The sequence below is a fragment of the Oncorhynchus tshawytscha genome, linkage group LG21 (genome assembly GCF_018296145.1).
Source record: "Oncorhynchus tshawytscha isolate Ot180627B linkage group LG21, Otsh_v2.0, whole genome shotgun sequence".
NCBI lineage: Eukaryota > Metazoa > Chordata > Actinopteri > Salmoniformes > Salmonidae > Oncorhynchus > Oncorhynchus tshawytscha.
In genome coordinates, this window is record NC_056449.1 from 24,533,393 (window position 1) to 24,552,108 (window position 18,716).

The following is an 18,716-nucleotide window of genomic DNA, read 5'->3' on the forward strand; positions in this document are numbered from 1 at the left end:
GTGTAGCGAAATGCTTGTGCTTCTAGTTCCGACAATGCAGTAATAACGAGCAAGTAATCTAACTAACAATTCCAAAAAAAAAACTACTGTCATACACAGTGTAAGGGGATAAAGAATATGTACATAAGGATATATGAATGAGTGATGGTACAGAGCAGCATAGGCAAGATACAGTAGATGATATCGAGTACAGTATATACATATGAGATAAGTATGTAAACCAAGTGGCATAGTTAAAGTGGCTAGTGATACATGTATTACATAAGGATGCAGTCGATGATATAGAGTACAGTATCAACGTATGCATATGAGATGAACAATGTAGGGTAAATAACATTATATAAGGTAGCATTGTTTAAAGTGGCTAGTGATATATTTACATCATTTCCCATCAATTCCCATGATTAAAGTGGCTGGAGTAGAGTCAGTGTCATTGACAGTGTGTTGGCAGTAGCCACTCAATGTTAGTGGTGGCTGTTTAACAGTCTGATGGTCTTGAGATAGAAGCTGTTTTTCAGTCTCTCGGTCCCAGCTTTGATGCACCTGTACTGACCTCGCCTTCTGGATGGCAGCGGGGTGAACAGGCAGTGGCTCGGGTGGTTGATGTCCTTGATGATCTTTATGGCCTTCCTGTAGCATCGGGTGGTGTAGGTGTCCTGGAGGGCAGGTAGTTTGCCCCGGTGATGCGTTGTGCAGACCTCACTACCCTCTGGAGAGCCTTATGGTTGAGGGCGGTGCAGTTGCCATACCAGGCGGTGATACAGCCCGCCAGGATGCTCTCGATTGTGCATCTGTAGAAGTTTGTGAGTGCTTTTGGTGACAAGCCAAATTTCTTCAGCCTCCTGAGGTTGAAGAGGCGCTGCTGCGCCTTCCTCACGATGCTGTCTGTGTGAGTGGACCAATTCAGTTTGTCTGTGATGTGTATGCCGAGGAACTTAAAACTTGCTACCCTCTCCACTACTGTTCCATCGATGTGGATGGGGGGGTGTTCCCTCTGCTGTTTCCTGAAGTCCACAATCATCTCCTTAGTTTTGTTGACAGGTCCTGGTCTGTATTAGCAGTGACTCCTTGATTTATACTTGAATTATCTGTTCTACTTTTGCAACATAAAAAAATATTTCTAAGTCAGTCAATGCTTCCTTAAAACTTTTTATTTAGGCAAGTTTACATAATGTCTATACAGTACATGTACTCAGATGCAAGACAATGGTGAGTCTATGTGCAGAGTAGAGAGCGAAATGTGACAATTTATAGTAAAAAATAGCACATTACAAAACAGACAAATCCAGTGGATCAACTCAGACAAAATGTGATAGTTATTGCTTGGGCATAGAGGGCCTTTCATTCCAACAGTTGGTTGACAACCTCTTTTGTGATTGGGTATGTCAACACACAGTTCCCCTGATATCTGTTAGCTAATTGGTTCCTCCCATTGATCAGGACGACAGGGAATATGGAGTGAAATCGGACGATGTCTGCCACAGAATCAAACATCTAGGGAGAAAATAAAGCATTAATGTAAGCCATGTAAGGATAAGCTTGATACTTAAAGTGTGATAGAGTGATACTTAAAGCAACAATCCATATCGGTGAAACTGCCACGTCCGTTTGCAGTATTACAACAACAAAGATGTTACTTTAAAACAACAAACACAGTTTTTGTTCATTGCACGTGCGGTAGAACAGCAGCGTATATAGGCCTACTACCATGTTTTTTTTTTTACTGTGATGCTGGAGGCTCATTTCCTCAAAACAAAAACAATAACAAAGCGGCCTGCGGCGGCAAGTGGCGCTGTTTCGGCCATGGCGGATCTCTGCGTTAAAGTAAATTCAAATCTACTCAAGCAAAGTTAAAGTAAAGTCTACTAAGGTAAAGTACTCGTTCTTACTTGTCTACTCACATCATTGGCACTTTGCCCAGTCCCAAGGACATACTTGGAGGTGCTATCAATGAACCGAATTTTAACGTTGAAAACTCTCTTGTCATGAAACACTGCTAAGACAAAGGGTTCGCTCTTCGTGTTCCTTGAGCAATTCCGCACCAAAAATGCCCCATTCTGTTAGGGAGACATTTGGGTAACACTTTATTGAAAGAGTACATATTCAATGACTTCATAGTTACAACCCATACATAACACATTCATAAGCAGTACGTAATCATTTTATATAGATTGCATCATTAATATTACTTAATTACTACTGTACATTAAAATATACTGTCAGAGTCGTGTGTATAGGTGGCAGGGAAGTCAGGCGCAGGAGAGTCAAACGGAGTGTAAATGGAGTCTTTTAATATAAGTCCACTTAACATGCTCCAAACACTAAATACGTATATACATAAATGAACATGGGTACGAGGACCCGTCGCGCACCTATAAAACATAAAACAACACTTGACATAAAACAATCTCTGACAAAGACATGAGGGGAAACAGAGGGTTAAATACACAACAGGTAATGAATGGGATTGAAAACAGGTGTGTGGGAAGACAAGACAAAACCAATGGAAAATGAAAAATGGATCAATGATGGCTAGAAGGCCGGTGACGTCGACCGCCGAGCACCGCCCGAACAAGGAGAGGCAACGCCTTCGGCAGAAGTCGTGACATATACAGTGCTCCCTTCGTGCCTCATTACTTAAATAACACCTCACATTACAAACCTTATTCACCAGGTGTAAGGCATGTTCAGCCTCTGCTCGATCACAAGCTCCTATGTACCAGTCTTGTTCATTGTATGTCTGGAAAAAAATAAAGCATATTGTAATTTCATAAACGGGCCAATCATGTAAGCTACAGTACATTGGCATTTTCTGTCATAGTTTTGGTTCTTTCATTACTTCCAAGTAATCTTCAAGCACATCATTGTCCTGTTTGATTTGGTGGATATCACCCATTTGGAGATGTGCCTGGTGTATTCAGGCAGCATACCTGACACGGTCTTTCCTTGGGGACAAAGTCATGCTGCTCCACGTCATCTTTGGTTTGAGGCCACTCATGGTGTTGTTGGCGCTTCACTGAGGACTCTTCTACATGGCATAAAATAAGACAGGCTTTCAATTGCATTCATCATACCCGACACAGTAGTTTATTTTCTATAGGTAAATTGGAGATAAATGCAATTAAACTATACAAAATGTTGAGATGACAAGGTCTTATTTACCTGGGGTATTGTGCCTTTGTTGTAACCTAATTCAAGAATCAAATAATGTGTTATCTTAAACATAGAAAAATACTCATGAACTATTGTAGTGGTTTTAAAGACCTTCACGAAAATTCCTCCCATGTACCTTATGTCTGTGTTGAGTTGAGATTCAAGGTCCAGTGAATATCTTTGGATAGTTTGCTCTCTCCTTAAACAATTACCTAAAATATGTTAACATTTCTATTATTATTACAACCTTAGAGTATTTTGTTTCTTTAATATGGAATTTAAATAGTACTCACTATTTGAAGGTGTATTGCATTCCACCTATAATTAATATGAAGCATACGTTATACGTGATGAACATGAAGCAACCATCCTTAATAGCTATTCATTTACGTGTTAGTCAGTTTTAGCAAGAACGTTTTATGGACCGCTAACACTGCATCCATGTAGATAGATTCACCCAAAAATAGACGTTTAGCTAAAATTAGGCATACAATATTAGTGATTTAACCTCTTACATTTTGTTGTCTTCTCTGTCTGCTGGAGAGGAATAGAGACAGACCCATTTTACAATTCTCTTTCAATTGGAAATATAACTATAGGTGAATGTCATTTCTGAGATGGGTCATGGTGGAATCACATTCAACCAACAGGTGGCACTAATACTCCATATAACATTGCATTAGTGTCCCCTTAATGTCCCTATGGTGTTAGGCAGATGGACAATAACTCACTCTCTCCTGCAGGGCCTCTGGAGGTTCAGCCCAGACAGCTTGTTCATTAGGTCCTTAGGTAAGGATGGTGGGGACCTGGAACCAAACAGTATTAAAGTCTCAACAAAGGTTTCAAAACAAACTTACTGGACTTAGAAACATAATACTGATAAATAGATTAGAGGGACTATTACCTTGGTGGCAGTAGCATGTTCTGGAAAAGAGGAATATCAAGAGGAATGTATTTTAAATTTGGCACTATTTTCCAGTTTGTAAAATGTTTTTTGTTTGTAAATCTTAAGTGTCAGCCTCTTGGTCTTTCCCAGAGCTTTTTAGTTTCTGCCTACAGACAGAAATTAAAACAAGAAGCTCCCGCGTTCAGGTCTGTTCAACGCTGGTCCGACCAATCTGATTCCACGCTTCAAGACTGCTTCGATCACTCGGACTGGGATATGTTCTGCATTGCGTCCAACAACAACATTGACGAATACGCTGATTCGGTGAGCGAGTTCATTATAAAGTGCATTGATGATGTCGTTCCCATAGCAATGATTAAAACATTCCCAAACCAGAAACCGTGGATTGATGGCAGCATTCTCGTGAAACTGAAAGCACGAACCACTGCTTTTAACCAGGGAAAGGTGACCGGAAACATGACTGAATACAAACAGTGTAGCTATTCCCTCCGCAAGGCAATTAAACAAGCTAAGCGTCAGTATAGAGACAAAGTAGAGTCACAATTCAATGGCTCAGACACAAGAGGTATGTGGCAGGGTCTACAGTCAATCACGGATTACAAAAAGAAAACCAGCCCCATCACGGACCAGGATGTCTTGCTCCCAGGCAGACTAAATAACTTTTTTTGCCCGCTTTGAGGACAATACAGTGCCACTGACAAGGCCCGCAACCAAAACCTGCTGACTCTCCTTCACTGCAGCCAATGTGAGGAAAACATTTAAACGTGTTAAACCTCGCAAGGCTGCAGGCCCAGAAGGCATCCCTAGCCGCGTCCTCAGAGCATGCGCAGACCAGCTGGCTGGTGTGTTTACGGACATATTCAATCAATCCTTATCCCAGTCTGCTGTTCCCACATGCTTCAAGAAGGCCACCATTGTCCCTGTTCCCAAGAAAGCTAAGGTAACTGAGCTAAATGACTACCGCCCCCTAGCACTCACTTCCGTCATCATGAAGTGCTTTGAGAAACTAGTCAAGGACCATATCACCTCCACCCTACCTGACACCCTAGACCCACTCCAATTTGCTTACCGCCCAAATAGGTCCACAGACGATGCAATCTCAACCACACTGCACACTGCCCTAACCCATCTGGACAAGAGGAATACCTATGTGAGGATGCTGTTCATCGACTTCAGCTCAGCATTTAAAACCATAGTACCCTCCAAACTAGTTATCAAGCTCGAGACCCTGGGTCTCGACCCCGCCCTGTGCAACTGGGTACTAGACTTCCTGACGGGCCACCCCCAGGTGGTGAGGGTAGGCAACAACATCTCCACCCCGCTGATCCTCAACACTGGGGCCCCACAAGGGTGCTTTCTGAGCCCTCTCCTGTACTCCCTGTTCACCCACGACTGCGTGGCCATGCACGCCTCCAACTCAATCATCAAGTTTGCGGACGACACTACAGTGGTAGGCTTGATTACCAACAACGACGAGACGGCCTACAGGGAGGAGGTGAGGGCCCTCGGAGTGTGGTGTCAGGAAAATAACCTCACACTCAACGTCAACAAAACAAAGGAGATGATTGTGGACTTCAGGAAACAGCAGAGGGAGCACCCCCCTATCCACATCGATGGGACAGTAGTGGAGAGGGTAGTAAGTTTTAAGTTCTTCGGCGTACACATCACGGACAAACTGAATTGGTCCACCCACACAGACAGCGCCGTGAAGAAGGCGCAGCAGCGCCTCTTCAACCTCAGGAGGCTGAAGAAATTCAGCTTGTCACCAAAAGCACTCACAAACTTCTACAGATGCACAATCGAGAGTATCCTGTCAGGCTGTATTACTGCCTGGTACGGCAACTGTTCCGCCCACAACCGTAAGGCTCTCCAGAGGGTAGTGAGGTCTGCACAACGCATCACCGGGTGCAAACTACCTGCCCTCCAGGACACCTACACCACCCAATGTCACAGGAAGGCCATAAAGATCATCAAGGACAACAACCACCCGAGCCACTGCCTGTTCACCCCGCTATCATCCAGAAGGCGAGGTCAGTACAGGTGCATCAAAGCAGGGACCGAGAGACTGAAAAACAGCTTCTATCTCAAAGCCATCAGACTGTTAAACAGCCACCACTGACATTGAATGGCTGCTGCCAACACACTGACTCAACTCCAGCCACTTTAAAAACGGGAATTGATGGAAATTGATGTAAAATATATCACTAGCCACTTTAAACAATGCTACTTAATATAATGTTTACATACCCCACATTACTCATCTCATATGTATATGTATATACTGTACTCTATATCATCTACTGCATCTTTATGTAATACATGTATCACTAGCCACTTTAAACTATGCCATTTTGTTTACATACCCTACATTACTCATCTCATATGTATATACTGTACTCTATACCATCTCCTGCATCTTGCCTATGCTGTTCTGTACCATCACTCATTCATATATCTTTATGTACATATTCTTTATCTCTTTACACTTGTGTGTATAAGGTAGTAGTTTTGGAATTGTTAGGTTAGATTACTCATTGGTTATTACTGCATTGCCGGAACTAAAAGCACAAGCATTTCGCTACACTTGCATTAACATCTGCTAACCATGTGCATGTGACAAATACATTTGATTTGAGCTTTTGTTTGAAATGCTGAATAGTATTATTTTTTTAACAGTGTAAAACATTTACCTGTTCTGTAGGCTCCATGACTTGTGCTCTGCCATCTGTAAAACAACAGCTCTTGAACTGGATTACCTTTGCTGTGCTATATCACCATCTTGACATCATCATGTTTATGAATTGGAATAAATGCAGTCATTTTCTGCATGCACCGATTATTATCAATTATCCCAATCAAAACTGATATTAATGGATGACATTATTATCACCAATGATTACTGGAGTGGCGCAGTGGTCTAAGGCACTGCATCTCAGGGCAAGAGGTGACACTACAGTCCCTGGTTTGAATCCAGGCTGAATCACATCCCACTGTGATTGGGAGTCCCATAGGGCGGTGCACACTTGGCCCAGCGTCATCTGGGTTTGGCTGGGGTAGGCCGTCATTGTAATAAGAATTTTTTCTTAACTGACTTGCTTAGTTAAATAAAGATAAAATGACAACTCCTGTTTGGTGATTATTACCTAACTGGGTCCTCCTTGGTTTTCTGGGCTTCAGTTGGCGGTTGACAGAAGGTCCGGTATTTCCTATTCAAAACAATGCCATGGATCCATTGACCAAACTTGAAACTTGACCAAGGAGTGTCTGTATTGGAACTCTCTACCAACTCTTATATGCGCTTCAATCAGTAATTATTTGGGTTTCAGTTACCTGGAGAAGTACAAAGGAGGCCTCTTTTGGGATGCCGTGGGGGTATGATAGGGCTGCCCTACAAGCAAGACAAAACATGGCAATAAACATTAATATCATATTTAAATAATGGGTTTAAACTCACTGTTGATTGGATGTAAACTGGCAAATTGTGCGATGTAAAAGAAGAACTGAGGAAAATCACGTACACTTGAAGTGGAGCTGATACTCTGAGCGTAGGAGGATCTGGAAATGTCCCTATCTTTAAAGAAAGAATATAATTATTATTAATCTCAACAGTTTTGGTTGATGTGGCAATTGCAAGTTGTTCCAGTAGATGGAAGTATAGAGTGTTATTCCACCTACACAACAAAAAACATCTTACTATATCCATAGTAACACAGCCAAAGGTAGAGCAGCTGTGGGGCCCCTGACTGTCATATTACTACAGAGCAGATGTGGGGCTCCTGACTATCATATTACTACAGAGCAGCTGTGGGGTCCTGACTGTGGTTTTACTACAGAGCAGATGTGGGGCTCCTGACTGTGGTATTACTGCAGAGCAGCTATGGGGTTCCTGACTGTGGTATTACTACAGAGCAGATGTGGGGCTCCTGGCTATCATATTACTACAGAGCAGCTGTGGGACTCCTGACTGTGGTATTACTACAGAGCAGATGTGGGGTTCCTGACTATCATATTACTACAGAGCAGCTGTGGGGCCCCTGACTGTCATATTACTACAGAGCAGCTGTGGGCCTCCTGACTGTCATATTACTACAGAGCATCTGTGGGGTCCTGACTGTGGTATTACTACAGAGCAGCTGTGGGGCTCCTGACTGTGGTATTACTACAGAGCAGCTGTGGGGCTCCTGACTGTGGTATTACTACAAAGCAGCTGAGCAGGTCCCTGACTGTGGTATTACTACAGAGCAGCTGTGGAGTCCCTGACTGTGGTATTACTACAGAGCAGCTGTGGGGCCCTGACCTGACTGTGGTATTACTACAGAGCAGCTGACTGGGTATTACTACAGTCCCTGACTGTGGTATTACTACAGAGAAGCTGTGGGGCTCCTGACTGTCATATTACTACAGAGCATCTGTGGGCCCTTGACTGTGGTATTACTACAGAACTGCTGTGGGGTCCCTGACTGTGGTATTACTACAGAGCAGCTGTGGGGCTCCTGACTGTCATATTACTACAGAGCAGCTGTGGGCCCCTGACTGTGGTATTACTACAGAGCAGCTGTGGGGTCCCTGACTGTGGTATTACTACAGGGCAGCTGTGGGGTCCCTGACTGTGGTATTACTACAGAGAAGCTGTGGGGCTCCTGACTGTCATATTTCTACAGAGCAGCTGTGGGCCCCTGACTGTGGTATTACTACAGAGCAGCTGTGGGGTCCCTGACTGTGGTATTACTACAGAGCAGCTGTGGGGCCCCTGACTGTCATATTACTACAGAGAAGCTGTGGGGCTCCTGACTGTCATATTACTACAGAGCATCTGTGGGCCCCTGACTGTGGTATTACTACAGAACAGCTGTGGGGTCCCTGACTGTGGTATTACTACAGAGCAGCTGTGGGGCTCCTGACTGTCATATTTCTACAGAGCAGCTGTGGGGTCCCTGACTGTGGTATTACTACAGAGCAGCTGTGGGGTCCCTGACTGTGGGGCTATTCATATTACTACAGGGCAGCTGTGGGGTCCCTAACTGTGGTATTACTACAGAGCAAGCTGTGGGGTCCCTGACTGTCATATTACTACAGAGCAGCTGTGGGCCCCTGACTGTGGTATTACTACAGAGCAGCTGTGGGGTCCCTGATTGTGGTATTACTGTGGTACGGAGCAGCTGTGGGGCTGACCTGACAGCTGTCATATTACTACAGAGAGTAGCTGTGGGCTCCTGTGGGAGCTCCCTGATCTGTGGGCCCCTGACTGTGGTATTACTACAGAGCAGCTGTGGGATCCCTGACTGTGGTATTACTACAGAGCAGCTGTGGGGCTCCTGACTGTCATATTACTACAGAGAAGCTGTGGGCCCCTGACTGTGGTATTACTACAGAGCAGCTGTGGGGAACCTGACTGTGGTATTACTACAGAGCAGCTGTGGGGCTCCTGACTGTCATATTACTACAGAGCAGATGTGGGGCCCCTGTGGTATTACTCCAGAGAAGCTGTGGGGCCCCTGACTGTGGTATTACTACAGAGCATCTGTGGGGCCCCAGACTGTAATATTACTACAGAGCAGCTGTGGGGCCCCTGCCTGTCATATTACTACAGCACAGCTGTGGGGCCTCTGCCTGTGGTATTACTACAGAGCAGCTGTGTGCCCCTGCGGCCCCTGATTGTGGTATTACTACAGACCATCCATAATTCATGAGGAGTTTACAGACACAATTTATGCTATTCTCTCCCCGTTAATTTCAGGATAATTGTATCTCTCCCACAATGTGGATTTGATTGGCCTACAGATGGCTCTAGAGATCCACACAGAGGCCTCTCTCAGCAGCATGAGATGTCACTTACAGCTTCGCTTTCTGTCTCACATTGGGTTTGGATGTCACACTTTATTTACTTACTTCTTATTAGACTGGTGCACAATGGAGCTTCTAATCTAGTCTAAATCTACTTTGTGCTTGAATGTCTTAAAACGTCTCGCAAAATACACAATGCAAAGTAAAACCTTTTTATTTTTTACATATTACATTTTAAGTTTAATTATAGATATATAGTATATTAATTATAGGTACTTTGTATTTGTCATGTGTGGATAGCTAATCATACCTTTAATACAAGATGGAAGAGCAACTTCTCTGTTTTCTACTTTTTACCTGCTCTAATTCTATTATTCTATCTAATAGATTGTCAGGGACTAGAGTTTGTACCTGCATAGTCTCTGTCTGACTCGGAGGCTCTGGCAGGAAGGATGTGCACCAAGAACTCTTCTTCATGGTTATCAGGGACATGATACTCATCCTCCTCCATGTTGCTATAGCGACCATATCTCTGTTTGGTCATGTTGCCTCTCTTCCAAGGTTCCTGTGGAGAATGAGAAGGAGCTACTTCAATGTGAGATTCTCACATACTGTAGACTTCACACAAACTGCATGAAACTGGTGACTCGTTACCTAATAGTTTGTTTTTGTCTGGTGTATATTAGAGTCATCATTAGCTCCACATAAAGTACCATCAGGATGTTTCCCCTGAAATCAGTAAAACCTTTGCAGTCTAATCAGAAATGTCTCAGAAACTTCATTATTAATTTACTGTAACTGAGTCTACTGTGGTGTGAGTGCTGGTGTTGGGCCATGTTTTAACATGACTGTGCTGCAACCCAGAAGTAGACAATGCCCTCTTCACGCGGCCCACCACATTAATGCTTTACGCTCACTTCACCCACTTTGACTAAACAAGCCACAATGTGACAAATGGTAGAACTGGCAGCGTGGGTGGTAGAGGGTTGGAGGGCAAAGGACATTAACAGAATTTGAGAGCCCTTGACCGACAATACAGTGATATCTCTCCCGCGTCTGAAAATATATGTCTGAAATGAAATGGGACTAGACAGACAGACACACAGACAGTTGGTAAGAGGGACAGACTGACTGACAGGAGAGAAGAGATGCATAAGGGAATTTACGCTATACATTCACTCTCAAAAGTCATTGAATGTAGTACTTCACTGAGGGACTATCAGTAAAGACCTACAGTTGAAGTCAGAGGTTTACGTTCATAGCCAAATACATTTAAACGCAATTTTTAACAATTCCTGGCAATTAATCAGAGTAAAAATTCCCTCTTAGGCCAGTTAGGATCACCACTTTATTTTAAGAATGTGAAATGTCAGAATAATAGTAGAGAGAATGATTTATTTCAGATTTTATTTCTTTCATCACATCCCCAGTGGGTCAGAAGTTTACATACACTCAATTAGTATTTGGTAGCATTGCATTTAAATAGTTTAACTTGGGTCAAACGTTTCAGGTAGCCTTCCACCAGCTTCCCACAATAAGTTAATTGTGAAGGCTTGGTCGCAAATGGGTATTCCAAATGGACAATGACCCCAAGCATACTTCCAAAGTTGTGGCAAAATGGCTTAAGGACAACAAAGTCAAGGTATTGGAGTGGCCATCACAAAGCCCTGACCTCAATATTTATGGGCAGAACTGAAAAAGCGTGTGCGAGCAAGGAGGCCTAGAAACCTGACTCAGTTACACCAGCTCTGTCAGGAGGAATGGGCCCAAATTCACCCAACTTATTGTGAGAAGCTTGTGGAAGGCTACTGTCACGCCTTGGTCGTAGTATATTATGTTTGTCTTCATTTATTTGGTCAGGCCAGGGTGTGACATGGGTTCTGTGGTGCGTTTTTGTCTTGGGGTTTTGTGGGGTGTCTAGCATAGTCTATGGCTGCCTGAGGCGGTTCTCAATCAGAGTCAGGTGATTCTCGTTGTCTCTGATTGGGAACCATATTTAGGTAGCCTGGGTTTCACTGTGTGTTTGTGGGTGATTGTTCCTGTCTCTGTGTTAATTGTCAAAAGATAGGCTGTATAGGTTTTCGCGTTACGTTTGTTGTTTTGTATTGTTCGTTTTGTTTATTTTTCATTAAAGAACATGAGTAACCACCACGCTGCATTTTGGTCCGCTCCTCTTTCAACAGACGAACGCCGTTACAGAATCACCTACCACACCAGGACCAAGCAGCGTGGTGACAGGCAGCGACAGCAGAAGCAACAAAGAGAGGAATGGACATGGGAGGATGAATTGTTCGGAGAAGGACCCTGGGATCAGCCTGGAGAATATCGCAGCCCCAAAGAAGAACTGGAGGCGGCGAGAGCTGAGAGGCGCTGGTATGAGGAGAAGCAACAGCGGCAGCAGGAGCAACAATATCGGGACTACACTACTTGGGAGGAAATAGACAGGTGGGCGGTCGACCCAGGGAGAGTGCCGGAGCCCGCCTGGGATTCGCTGGAGCAGTGCGAAGAGGGTTATAGGAGAATGGAGTTGGAGAGACAAGCACGGCGGCGCGGAAGGAAGCCCCAAAAATGTATTGGGGAGGGGCTCAGGGAGAGTGTGGCAGAGTCAGGAGTCAGACCTGAGCCAACTCCCCCTGTTTACCGTAAGGAGCCAGGGATGTTATCGGAGCTATCAGCGAAGCTGAGGGCTGAGTCCGAAAGGGTCGAGGAATTATTGGACAGAATGGAGGAGAGTGCACGGATGGGAGATGAGGAGACACTCGAGGAGGTGTTAATAGAATTGGAGGAGAGTGAAGAGAGAGAGCAGTTGATTTGGCGTAGTATGCAAGATATTCGCCCGACGGAGCGTGTCGGGGATTTGGTGGCACCTGGGTCAGCGCTCCATACTCGTCCTGAGGTGCATGTTAGTCGGCTGGTGAAGATTGTGCCAGCCTCACGCACCAGGCCTCGTGTGCACCTCCCTAGCCTTGCACGTCCTGTGCCAGTCCTGCTCTCAGGCTCTCCAGTACGCCTTCACGGTCCGGTCCATCCTGTGCCACCTTCACACACCAGTCCTCCGGTGGCAGCTCCCCGCACCAGGCTTCCTGTGCGTGTCCTCGGCCCAGTACCACCAGTGCCAGCACCACGCACCAGGCCTTCAGTGCGTCTCGCCTGTTCAGCGCTGCCAGAGCCTTTCTCCTCTCCAGTGCAGTCGGAGTCTCCCGCCTGTTTAGCGCTGCCGGAGCCCCCCGCCTGTTCAGCGCAGCCAGAGCCTTCCTTCTCTCCTGCGCTGCCGGCGTCTCCCGCCTGTTCAGCGCAGCCAGAGCCTTCCTCCTCTACAGCGCTGCTGGAGTCTCCCGCCTGTTCAGCGCAGCCAGAGCCTTCCTGCGCTGCCGGAGTCTCCCGCATGTTCAGCGCTGCCAGAGCCTTCCTCCTCTACAGCGCTGCTGGAGTCTCCTGGCTGTTCAGCGCAGCCAGAGCTGCCAGCCTGCATGGAGCAGCCAGAGCTGCCAGCCTGCATGGAGCAGCCTGAGCTGCCAGCCTGCATGGAGCAGCCTGAGCTGCCAGCCTGCATGGAGCAGCCTGAGCTGCCAGCCTGCATGGAGCAGCCAGAGCTGTCAGTCTGCATGGAGCAGCCAGAGCTGTCAGTTTGCATGGAGCAGCCAGAGCTGTCAGTCTGCATGGAGCAGCCTGAGCTGTCAGTCTGCATGGAGCAGCCAGAGCTGTCAGTCTGCATGGTGCATCCAGGGCAGCCAGTCTACATGGAGCAGCCAGAGATGTCAGTCTGCATGGAGCAGCCAGAGCTGTCAGTCTGCATGGAGCAGCCAGAGCTGTCAGTCTGCATGGAGCAGCCAGAGCTGTCAGTCTGCATGGAGCAGCCAGAGCTGTCAGTCTGCATGGAGCAGCCAGAGCTGTCAGTCTCCATGGAGCAGCCAGAGCTGCCAGTCTACATGGAGCAGACAGATCCGTCAGTCTGCCAGGATCCGCCAGTCAGCCAGACTCTTCCAGATCTGCCAGTCAGCCAGACTCTTCCAGATCTGCCAGTCAGCCAGACTCTTCCAGATCTGCCAGAGCTCTTTCCAGATCTGCCAGTCAGCCAGACTCTTCCAGATCTGCCAGACTCAGATCTGCCAGTCAGACTCTTCCAGATCTGCCAGTCAGCCAGACTCTTCCAGATCTGCCAGTCAACCAGACTCTTCCAGATCCGCCAGTCAACCAGACTCTTCCAGATCCGCCAGCCAGCCAGACTCTGCTAGATCCAACTACCAGCCTGAGCTTCTGTGCTGAGCTCCTCTACAGTGCTGGGCTTCCTCTCAGTGCTGGGCTTCCCCTCAGTGCTGGGCTTCCCCTCAGTGCCGGGCTTCCCCTCAGTGCCGAGCTTCCCCAGTGCCGAGATTCCCCCAGTGCCGAGCTTCCCCTCAGTGCCGAGCTTCCCCTCAGTGCCGAGCTTCCCCTCAGTGCCGAGCTTCCCCTCAGTGCCGAGCTTCCCCTCAGTGCCGAGCTACTCCTCAGTCCCGAGCTACTCCTCAGTCCCGAGCTACTCCTCAGTCCCGAGCTGCCTCAGTCCTGAGCTGCCCCTCAGTCCAGTGGGGTTCTGGGTGAGGACTACTAGGCCATGGTCGGCGGCGAAGGTAGACTATCCTAGGACGTGAGGGGGAGGAACTAAGACATTGATAGAGTGGGGTCCACGTCCCCGCGCCGGAGCCGCCACCATGGACAGACGCCCACCCGGACCCTCCCTATTGTTTTGATGTGCGTCCGGGAGTCCGCACCTTAGGGGGTTCTGTCACGCCTTGGTCGTAGTATATTATGTTTGTCTTCATTTATTTGGTCAGGCCAGGGTGTGACATGGGTTTTGTGGTGCGTTTTTGTCTTGGGGTTTTGTGGGGTGTCTAGCATAGTCTATGGCTGCCTGAGGCGGTTCTCAATCAGAGTCAGGTGATTCTCGTTGTCTCTGATTGGGAACCATATTTAGGTAGCCTGGGTTTCACTGTGTGTTTGTGGGTGATTGTTCCTGTTTCTGTGTTAGTTGTCACAAGATAGGCTGTATAGGTTTTCGCGTTACATTTGTTGTTTTGTATTGTTCGTTTTGTTTATTTTTCATTAAAGAACATGAGTAACCACCACGCTGCATTTTGGTCTGCTCCTCTTTCAACAGACGAACGCCGTTACAGCTACCTGAAACGTTTGACCTAAGTTAAACAATTTAAAGGCAATGCTACCAAGTACTAATTGAGTGTATGTAAACTTCTGACCCACTGGGAATGTGATGAAAGAAATAAAAGCTGAAATAAATAATTCTCTCTACTATTATTCTGACATTTCACATTCTTAAATTAAAGTGATGATCCTAACTGCCCTAAGACAGGGAATTTCTACTCAGATTAAATGTCAGAAATTGTGAAAAACTGAGTGTAAATGTATTTGGCTAAAATGTATGTAAACTTACAACTTCAACTGTATGTTTTATAGGCTCCTCAGTACTAGACTAAGCCAATTTGAGCGTCATTCCCATTTGCCAACACTAAAATTAACGTCATTTATATACATTGTTTTGCAAGCTTGTGTCATAATTTTGTCTCACATGCCGAAAATGCAGCCTTGTTGATTAGATTTTACACTTCGCAGCCACCGGAGTTTAACACGTGACTACAGTTAGCATTGAATTGTGAGTCATATCAACCCCACTAGTGATCAAAGTTCTTCACTAGCTCCCTCGACCTAAATCTAGGGTCGAGGGGGCAACGTTTGTGAATTGGACCTCTACTTAAGACGGCAATCAAACTGCATCCGGTTTCGACGTGGATTCCCCAGAGGGAAAGTCGCTTATGCAAGGGTTGAGGAGGTAAAATTAATGTGTTTGGACTACAGCCCTAATAACAGGAAGGGTTGCAAGCTCTAAACCCCCCCCACCCCTTCCAGGTTCATTGAAGTGGAACCAACAGGTCAGCCATTACTAACCATAATCACAGCAGACTCATAGCTGGTCCCTCTCTTCAGCTAACGATGAGGCCAAGCACATAATTAGCTTGGCATTTAACACAAGGCTGCACGTTCCAAAACAGCCCGTCCTTGGAACCTTTCATCCACTGACCACATGCAGAAGTACGGTGGGAACGTCCCAAATGGCACCCGCACTATAGAGGGAATAGGGTGCCATTTGGAACGTACTCTTAGTATTCTTTATGTTTGAAAGAGGACTTTCATTGGCCTCATGCTTGTTTCATACCATCTTACATTCCATACCTTTATTCTCTGTATAAATACCAGACGACAGACTCTCTGCCCTACGGTGTGTAAATGGTTTGACAAGTTAAGAAACTAGCATGAGCACCTTGAAGTGGGGCTCCTGATGGAATAAAATAGGTGACAATGGCTGGCAAGACCGTTTCAGAGAACACAAATATATCTTTATTGTGATATTAAGCAATGTTCAGATGGAGATGATATTAGTAGATGTACATCACAACAGACACAGTCGACTGAAGGCTACAGAGCTGGTCTGATCAGATAAGAGGCACTAGACCATTAAATGTTATAATTCAACCATATAAAAAAATACATACATTTGTAATATTACCTTTTTTTTGTTTTCGGTGGGGTAATAATATGCTTTTTCTGAAACTGTGACTTTAGCATTTTTTAAAGAGCAAAATATAGAAATAGCCAGTGGTGCATCCTCCAACAGTGCTATCATCAACCATCAACCAAACAGAGGATAAAGTATGCATAACCATTGCCAAAAGAATCTCACTAAATATCAGTCACAGCCAAATCCCCATGAAGGGATGAACCAGAGCATGTTTGCTTATATAGTACAGATGATTGAGATGCTACATCCACATCCCACGAGAAAATTGCATACGGAGGGAAAAACTCAGCCATTAAAAAACAAGCAACACTTTCAGGAGTTCTTGGCTACTAAGCTCTTAGAGTCATGTGTTTTCAAAGCCTGCCTGTTCTCTTTGTTTTGACATTTATTTTCGACTAGAGCCTATCAATTATCTTTGGCTACTGATGCTGTTGCTTTTTGCATGTTCACCAACTGAGACAGATGCTGAAATGAGAAACAGAGAAGAGAGTGGATGCCATGCATTTACTCTCAAAGACAAACTACCTTGTCAACATGCTTAGGCCACAATTGTAGAACAAGCCCAATAAGGGTTTCACAGACTTGTTACTACTCTGTAACCAGTACCATTCAGTACCCACCAATGTTTTTTTTAAATGTGGTATTACCATCATTCCTTTAGTATTACCCGGATGTCATTGCACAGAAGTCTACTTGGCTAATTTTAGCCTTGCAACAACCAAAAATGACTTCCTGTGTTGGTGAGCAATGAGCATCAGCTACAGCATACCACCCATGGCCTCACTTCTTCTTCAAGCGATTGTGGTCTGGCTAGAGAGATTTGGCCTCAATAGTGTCAGCTCAGAGAACAAACATCTGCACAAATAAATGCGCTATGAGTAGTCAAACTGAAAATACAGATTTATTTGCTTTTGTCCTGACATTTGACTATCTGATTGGACTTCTATTTTGACAATTTGAGCTGTCTGCTGCCCAGTATTTCGTAGGTGGACATTTTGGTGAAGTAGCTTCAGTTAGACATGTTCTCCACTTGTTTGATGTGGATGTGGACTTGAACTGGTATAAATAAATGCAGGTATGTGCTTGTCCCTTTTACATCCTTTTTCATGTGCAGTATTCTCATCAAGCTGCCGCCCACAGCTGAGTATCATGGTTTCAAAATTGCACATTGAAAGTAACTGTGGCGCACCAATAACAGGGCTAGATCGACAATCTGTGAAACCAATTTACCATCTGAAACAGAAGCCGGGGAGACATGTTTTCTACAGGGAGGATTATTCTCCACTCATATATTTCTCAGATGATACTTCTCATCACACAGAACATTCAGTAATTTGGGTTAAAATAAATGGCCTGGAGAAGCCTTCTCTTAACAGGTATTGCTCTTAATTTAAGCCTGAGCATCGTGACATTTCAACATCTGCTCTCCAAAGTGCAAGGGTGGTGTTGTGACATTTACTTTTTTCTCATTAGATTAACTCTCCATCTGTGCCTACGTCTATTTCAGGAGCGTCAACTCGCACCCATTTATGAAGAATAGTATATTCAAGCCCGGAGATGAACTGCTTGTAGGAATGGGATTAAAGTCTTGCAAAAGCGTTTGTAAGCTTGAATTGTAGGTTTAAATTTAGCTCATAAATACAAGTTCCCACATACAAATCTGGGTTAACTTTTTCCATGAAAGTACCAAAAATAAATAGGCTGATCTTCCAATCAAATGGCTTTATTGTTTATGCCTACATCTTAAAGAGAAACCAGGAAGGTGTTACAGAAATGCTTACCTTATAAGTAGAACGCAAAATATTGCACCATTATCCACCCACAGTACAATCCAGGCCTCAGTATGGATACTTTAGAACTTTTTGGCCCTGTTTTTGATGAGAACAGTTTTAGGACACCACAATGTCTCTGTGTCTGTCTGCAGTGTAACCCGAAAGCTCTGCAGCAGCAGTACAGGTGCACAAGGTCAGCCTCTTTCCTGTGGTTTCCTTTGCGATGGTATAGTCTCATTTCCTCTAAAACGATTACCATCTGGCCTCTCATATTCTCACTGATGCTTATCTGTGATCTGTGAGCTACACCTCCTCCCTCCTCCACGACACACATCACCCTCATCTCTCTGTCAATCTGGCACCTCATCCCTGTGCCAAGACTCCCCCCCCCCCACACACACACACCGTGCTCCGAACCTGTCACTGATACAGAAGATTCAGTTGCCCAGCCTAGGATGGGGGTGAGGTGGTGGAGGGTGGGTGACGGGACGGGGGGAGGTGGAAGGGGTGATGGGGGTGAGGTGGTGGA

The 18,716-nt window shown here is 45.5% G+C and overlaps 1 protein-coding gene across 4 annotated transcripts; it reads right to left on the bottom strand.

The window, feature by feature from the left end:
• Positions 1-1,136: 1,136 nt before the first annotated feature.
• On the bottom strand, positions 1,137-18,375 carry LOC112235398 (B-cell linker protein). Of its 4 annotated transcripts, none has more exons than XM_024403842.2 (16): positions 18,197-18,375; positions 10,256-10,409; positions 7,579-7,631; positions 7,391-7,448; positions 7,204-7,266; positions 6,751-6,785; positions 4,058-4,077; positions 3,885-3,959; positions 3,669-3,687; positions 3,447-3,471; positions 3,290-3,365; positions 3,163-3,188; positions 2,931-3,028; positions 2,663-2,740; positions 1,890-2,057; positions 1,137-1,494 (listed from the first exon to the last, which is right to left on the bottom strand). In XM_024403842.2, the coding sequence occupies exons 2-16, from the start codon at positions 10,386-10,388 to the stop codon at positions 1,342-1,344; spliced, it is 1,080 nt and encodes a 359-aa protein (XP_024259610.1). In that variant the 5' UTR covers positions 10,389-10,409; positions 18,197-18,375; the 3' UTR covers positions 1,137-1,341. The 4 variants fall into 4 exon arrangements, with proteins under 4 accessions (XP_024259610.1, XP_024259609.1, XP_024259611.1 ...); XM_024403841.2 differs by having other exon boundaries at positions 3,669-3,690; positions 18,197-18,374; XM_024403843.2 differs by having other exon boundaries at positions 1,902-2,057; positions 3,669-3,690; positions 18,197-18,372.
• Between the last annotated feature and the right edge of the window lie 341 nt (positions 18,376-18,716).

Excerpts from the sequence above, each read along its gene's own strand:
- LOC112235398 (XM_024403841.2), bottom strand. The coding sequence starts at position 10,388 with ATGACCAAACAGAGATATGGTCGCTATAGCAACATGGAGGAGGATGAG. Across the intron at positions 7,449-7,578 it reads GTATCAGCTCCACTTCAAGT|GGCAGCCCTATCATACCCCC; the intron begins GTACGTGATTTT and ends TCTTGCTTGTAG. Across the intron at positions 1,495-1,889 it reads CCAATGATGTGAGTAGACAA|ATGTTTGATTCTGTGGCAGA; the intron begins GTAAGAACGAGT and ends TTTTCTCCCTAG.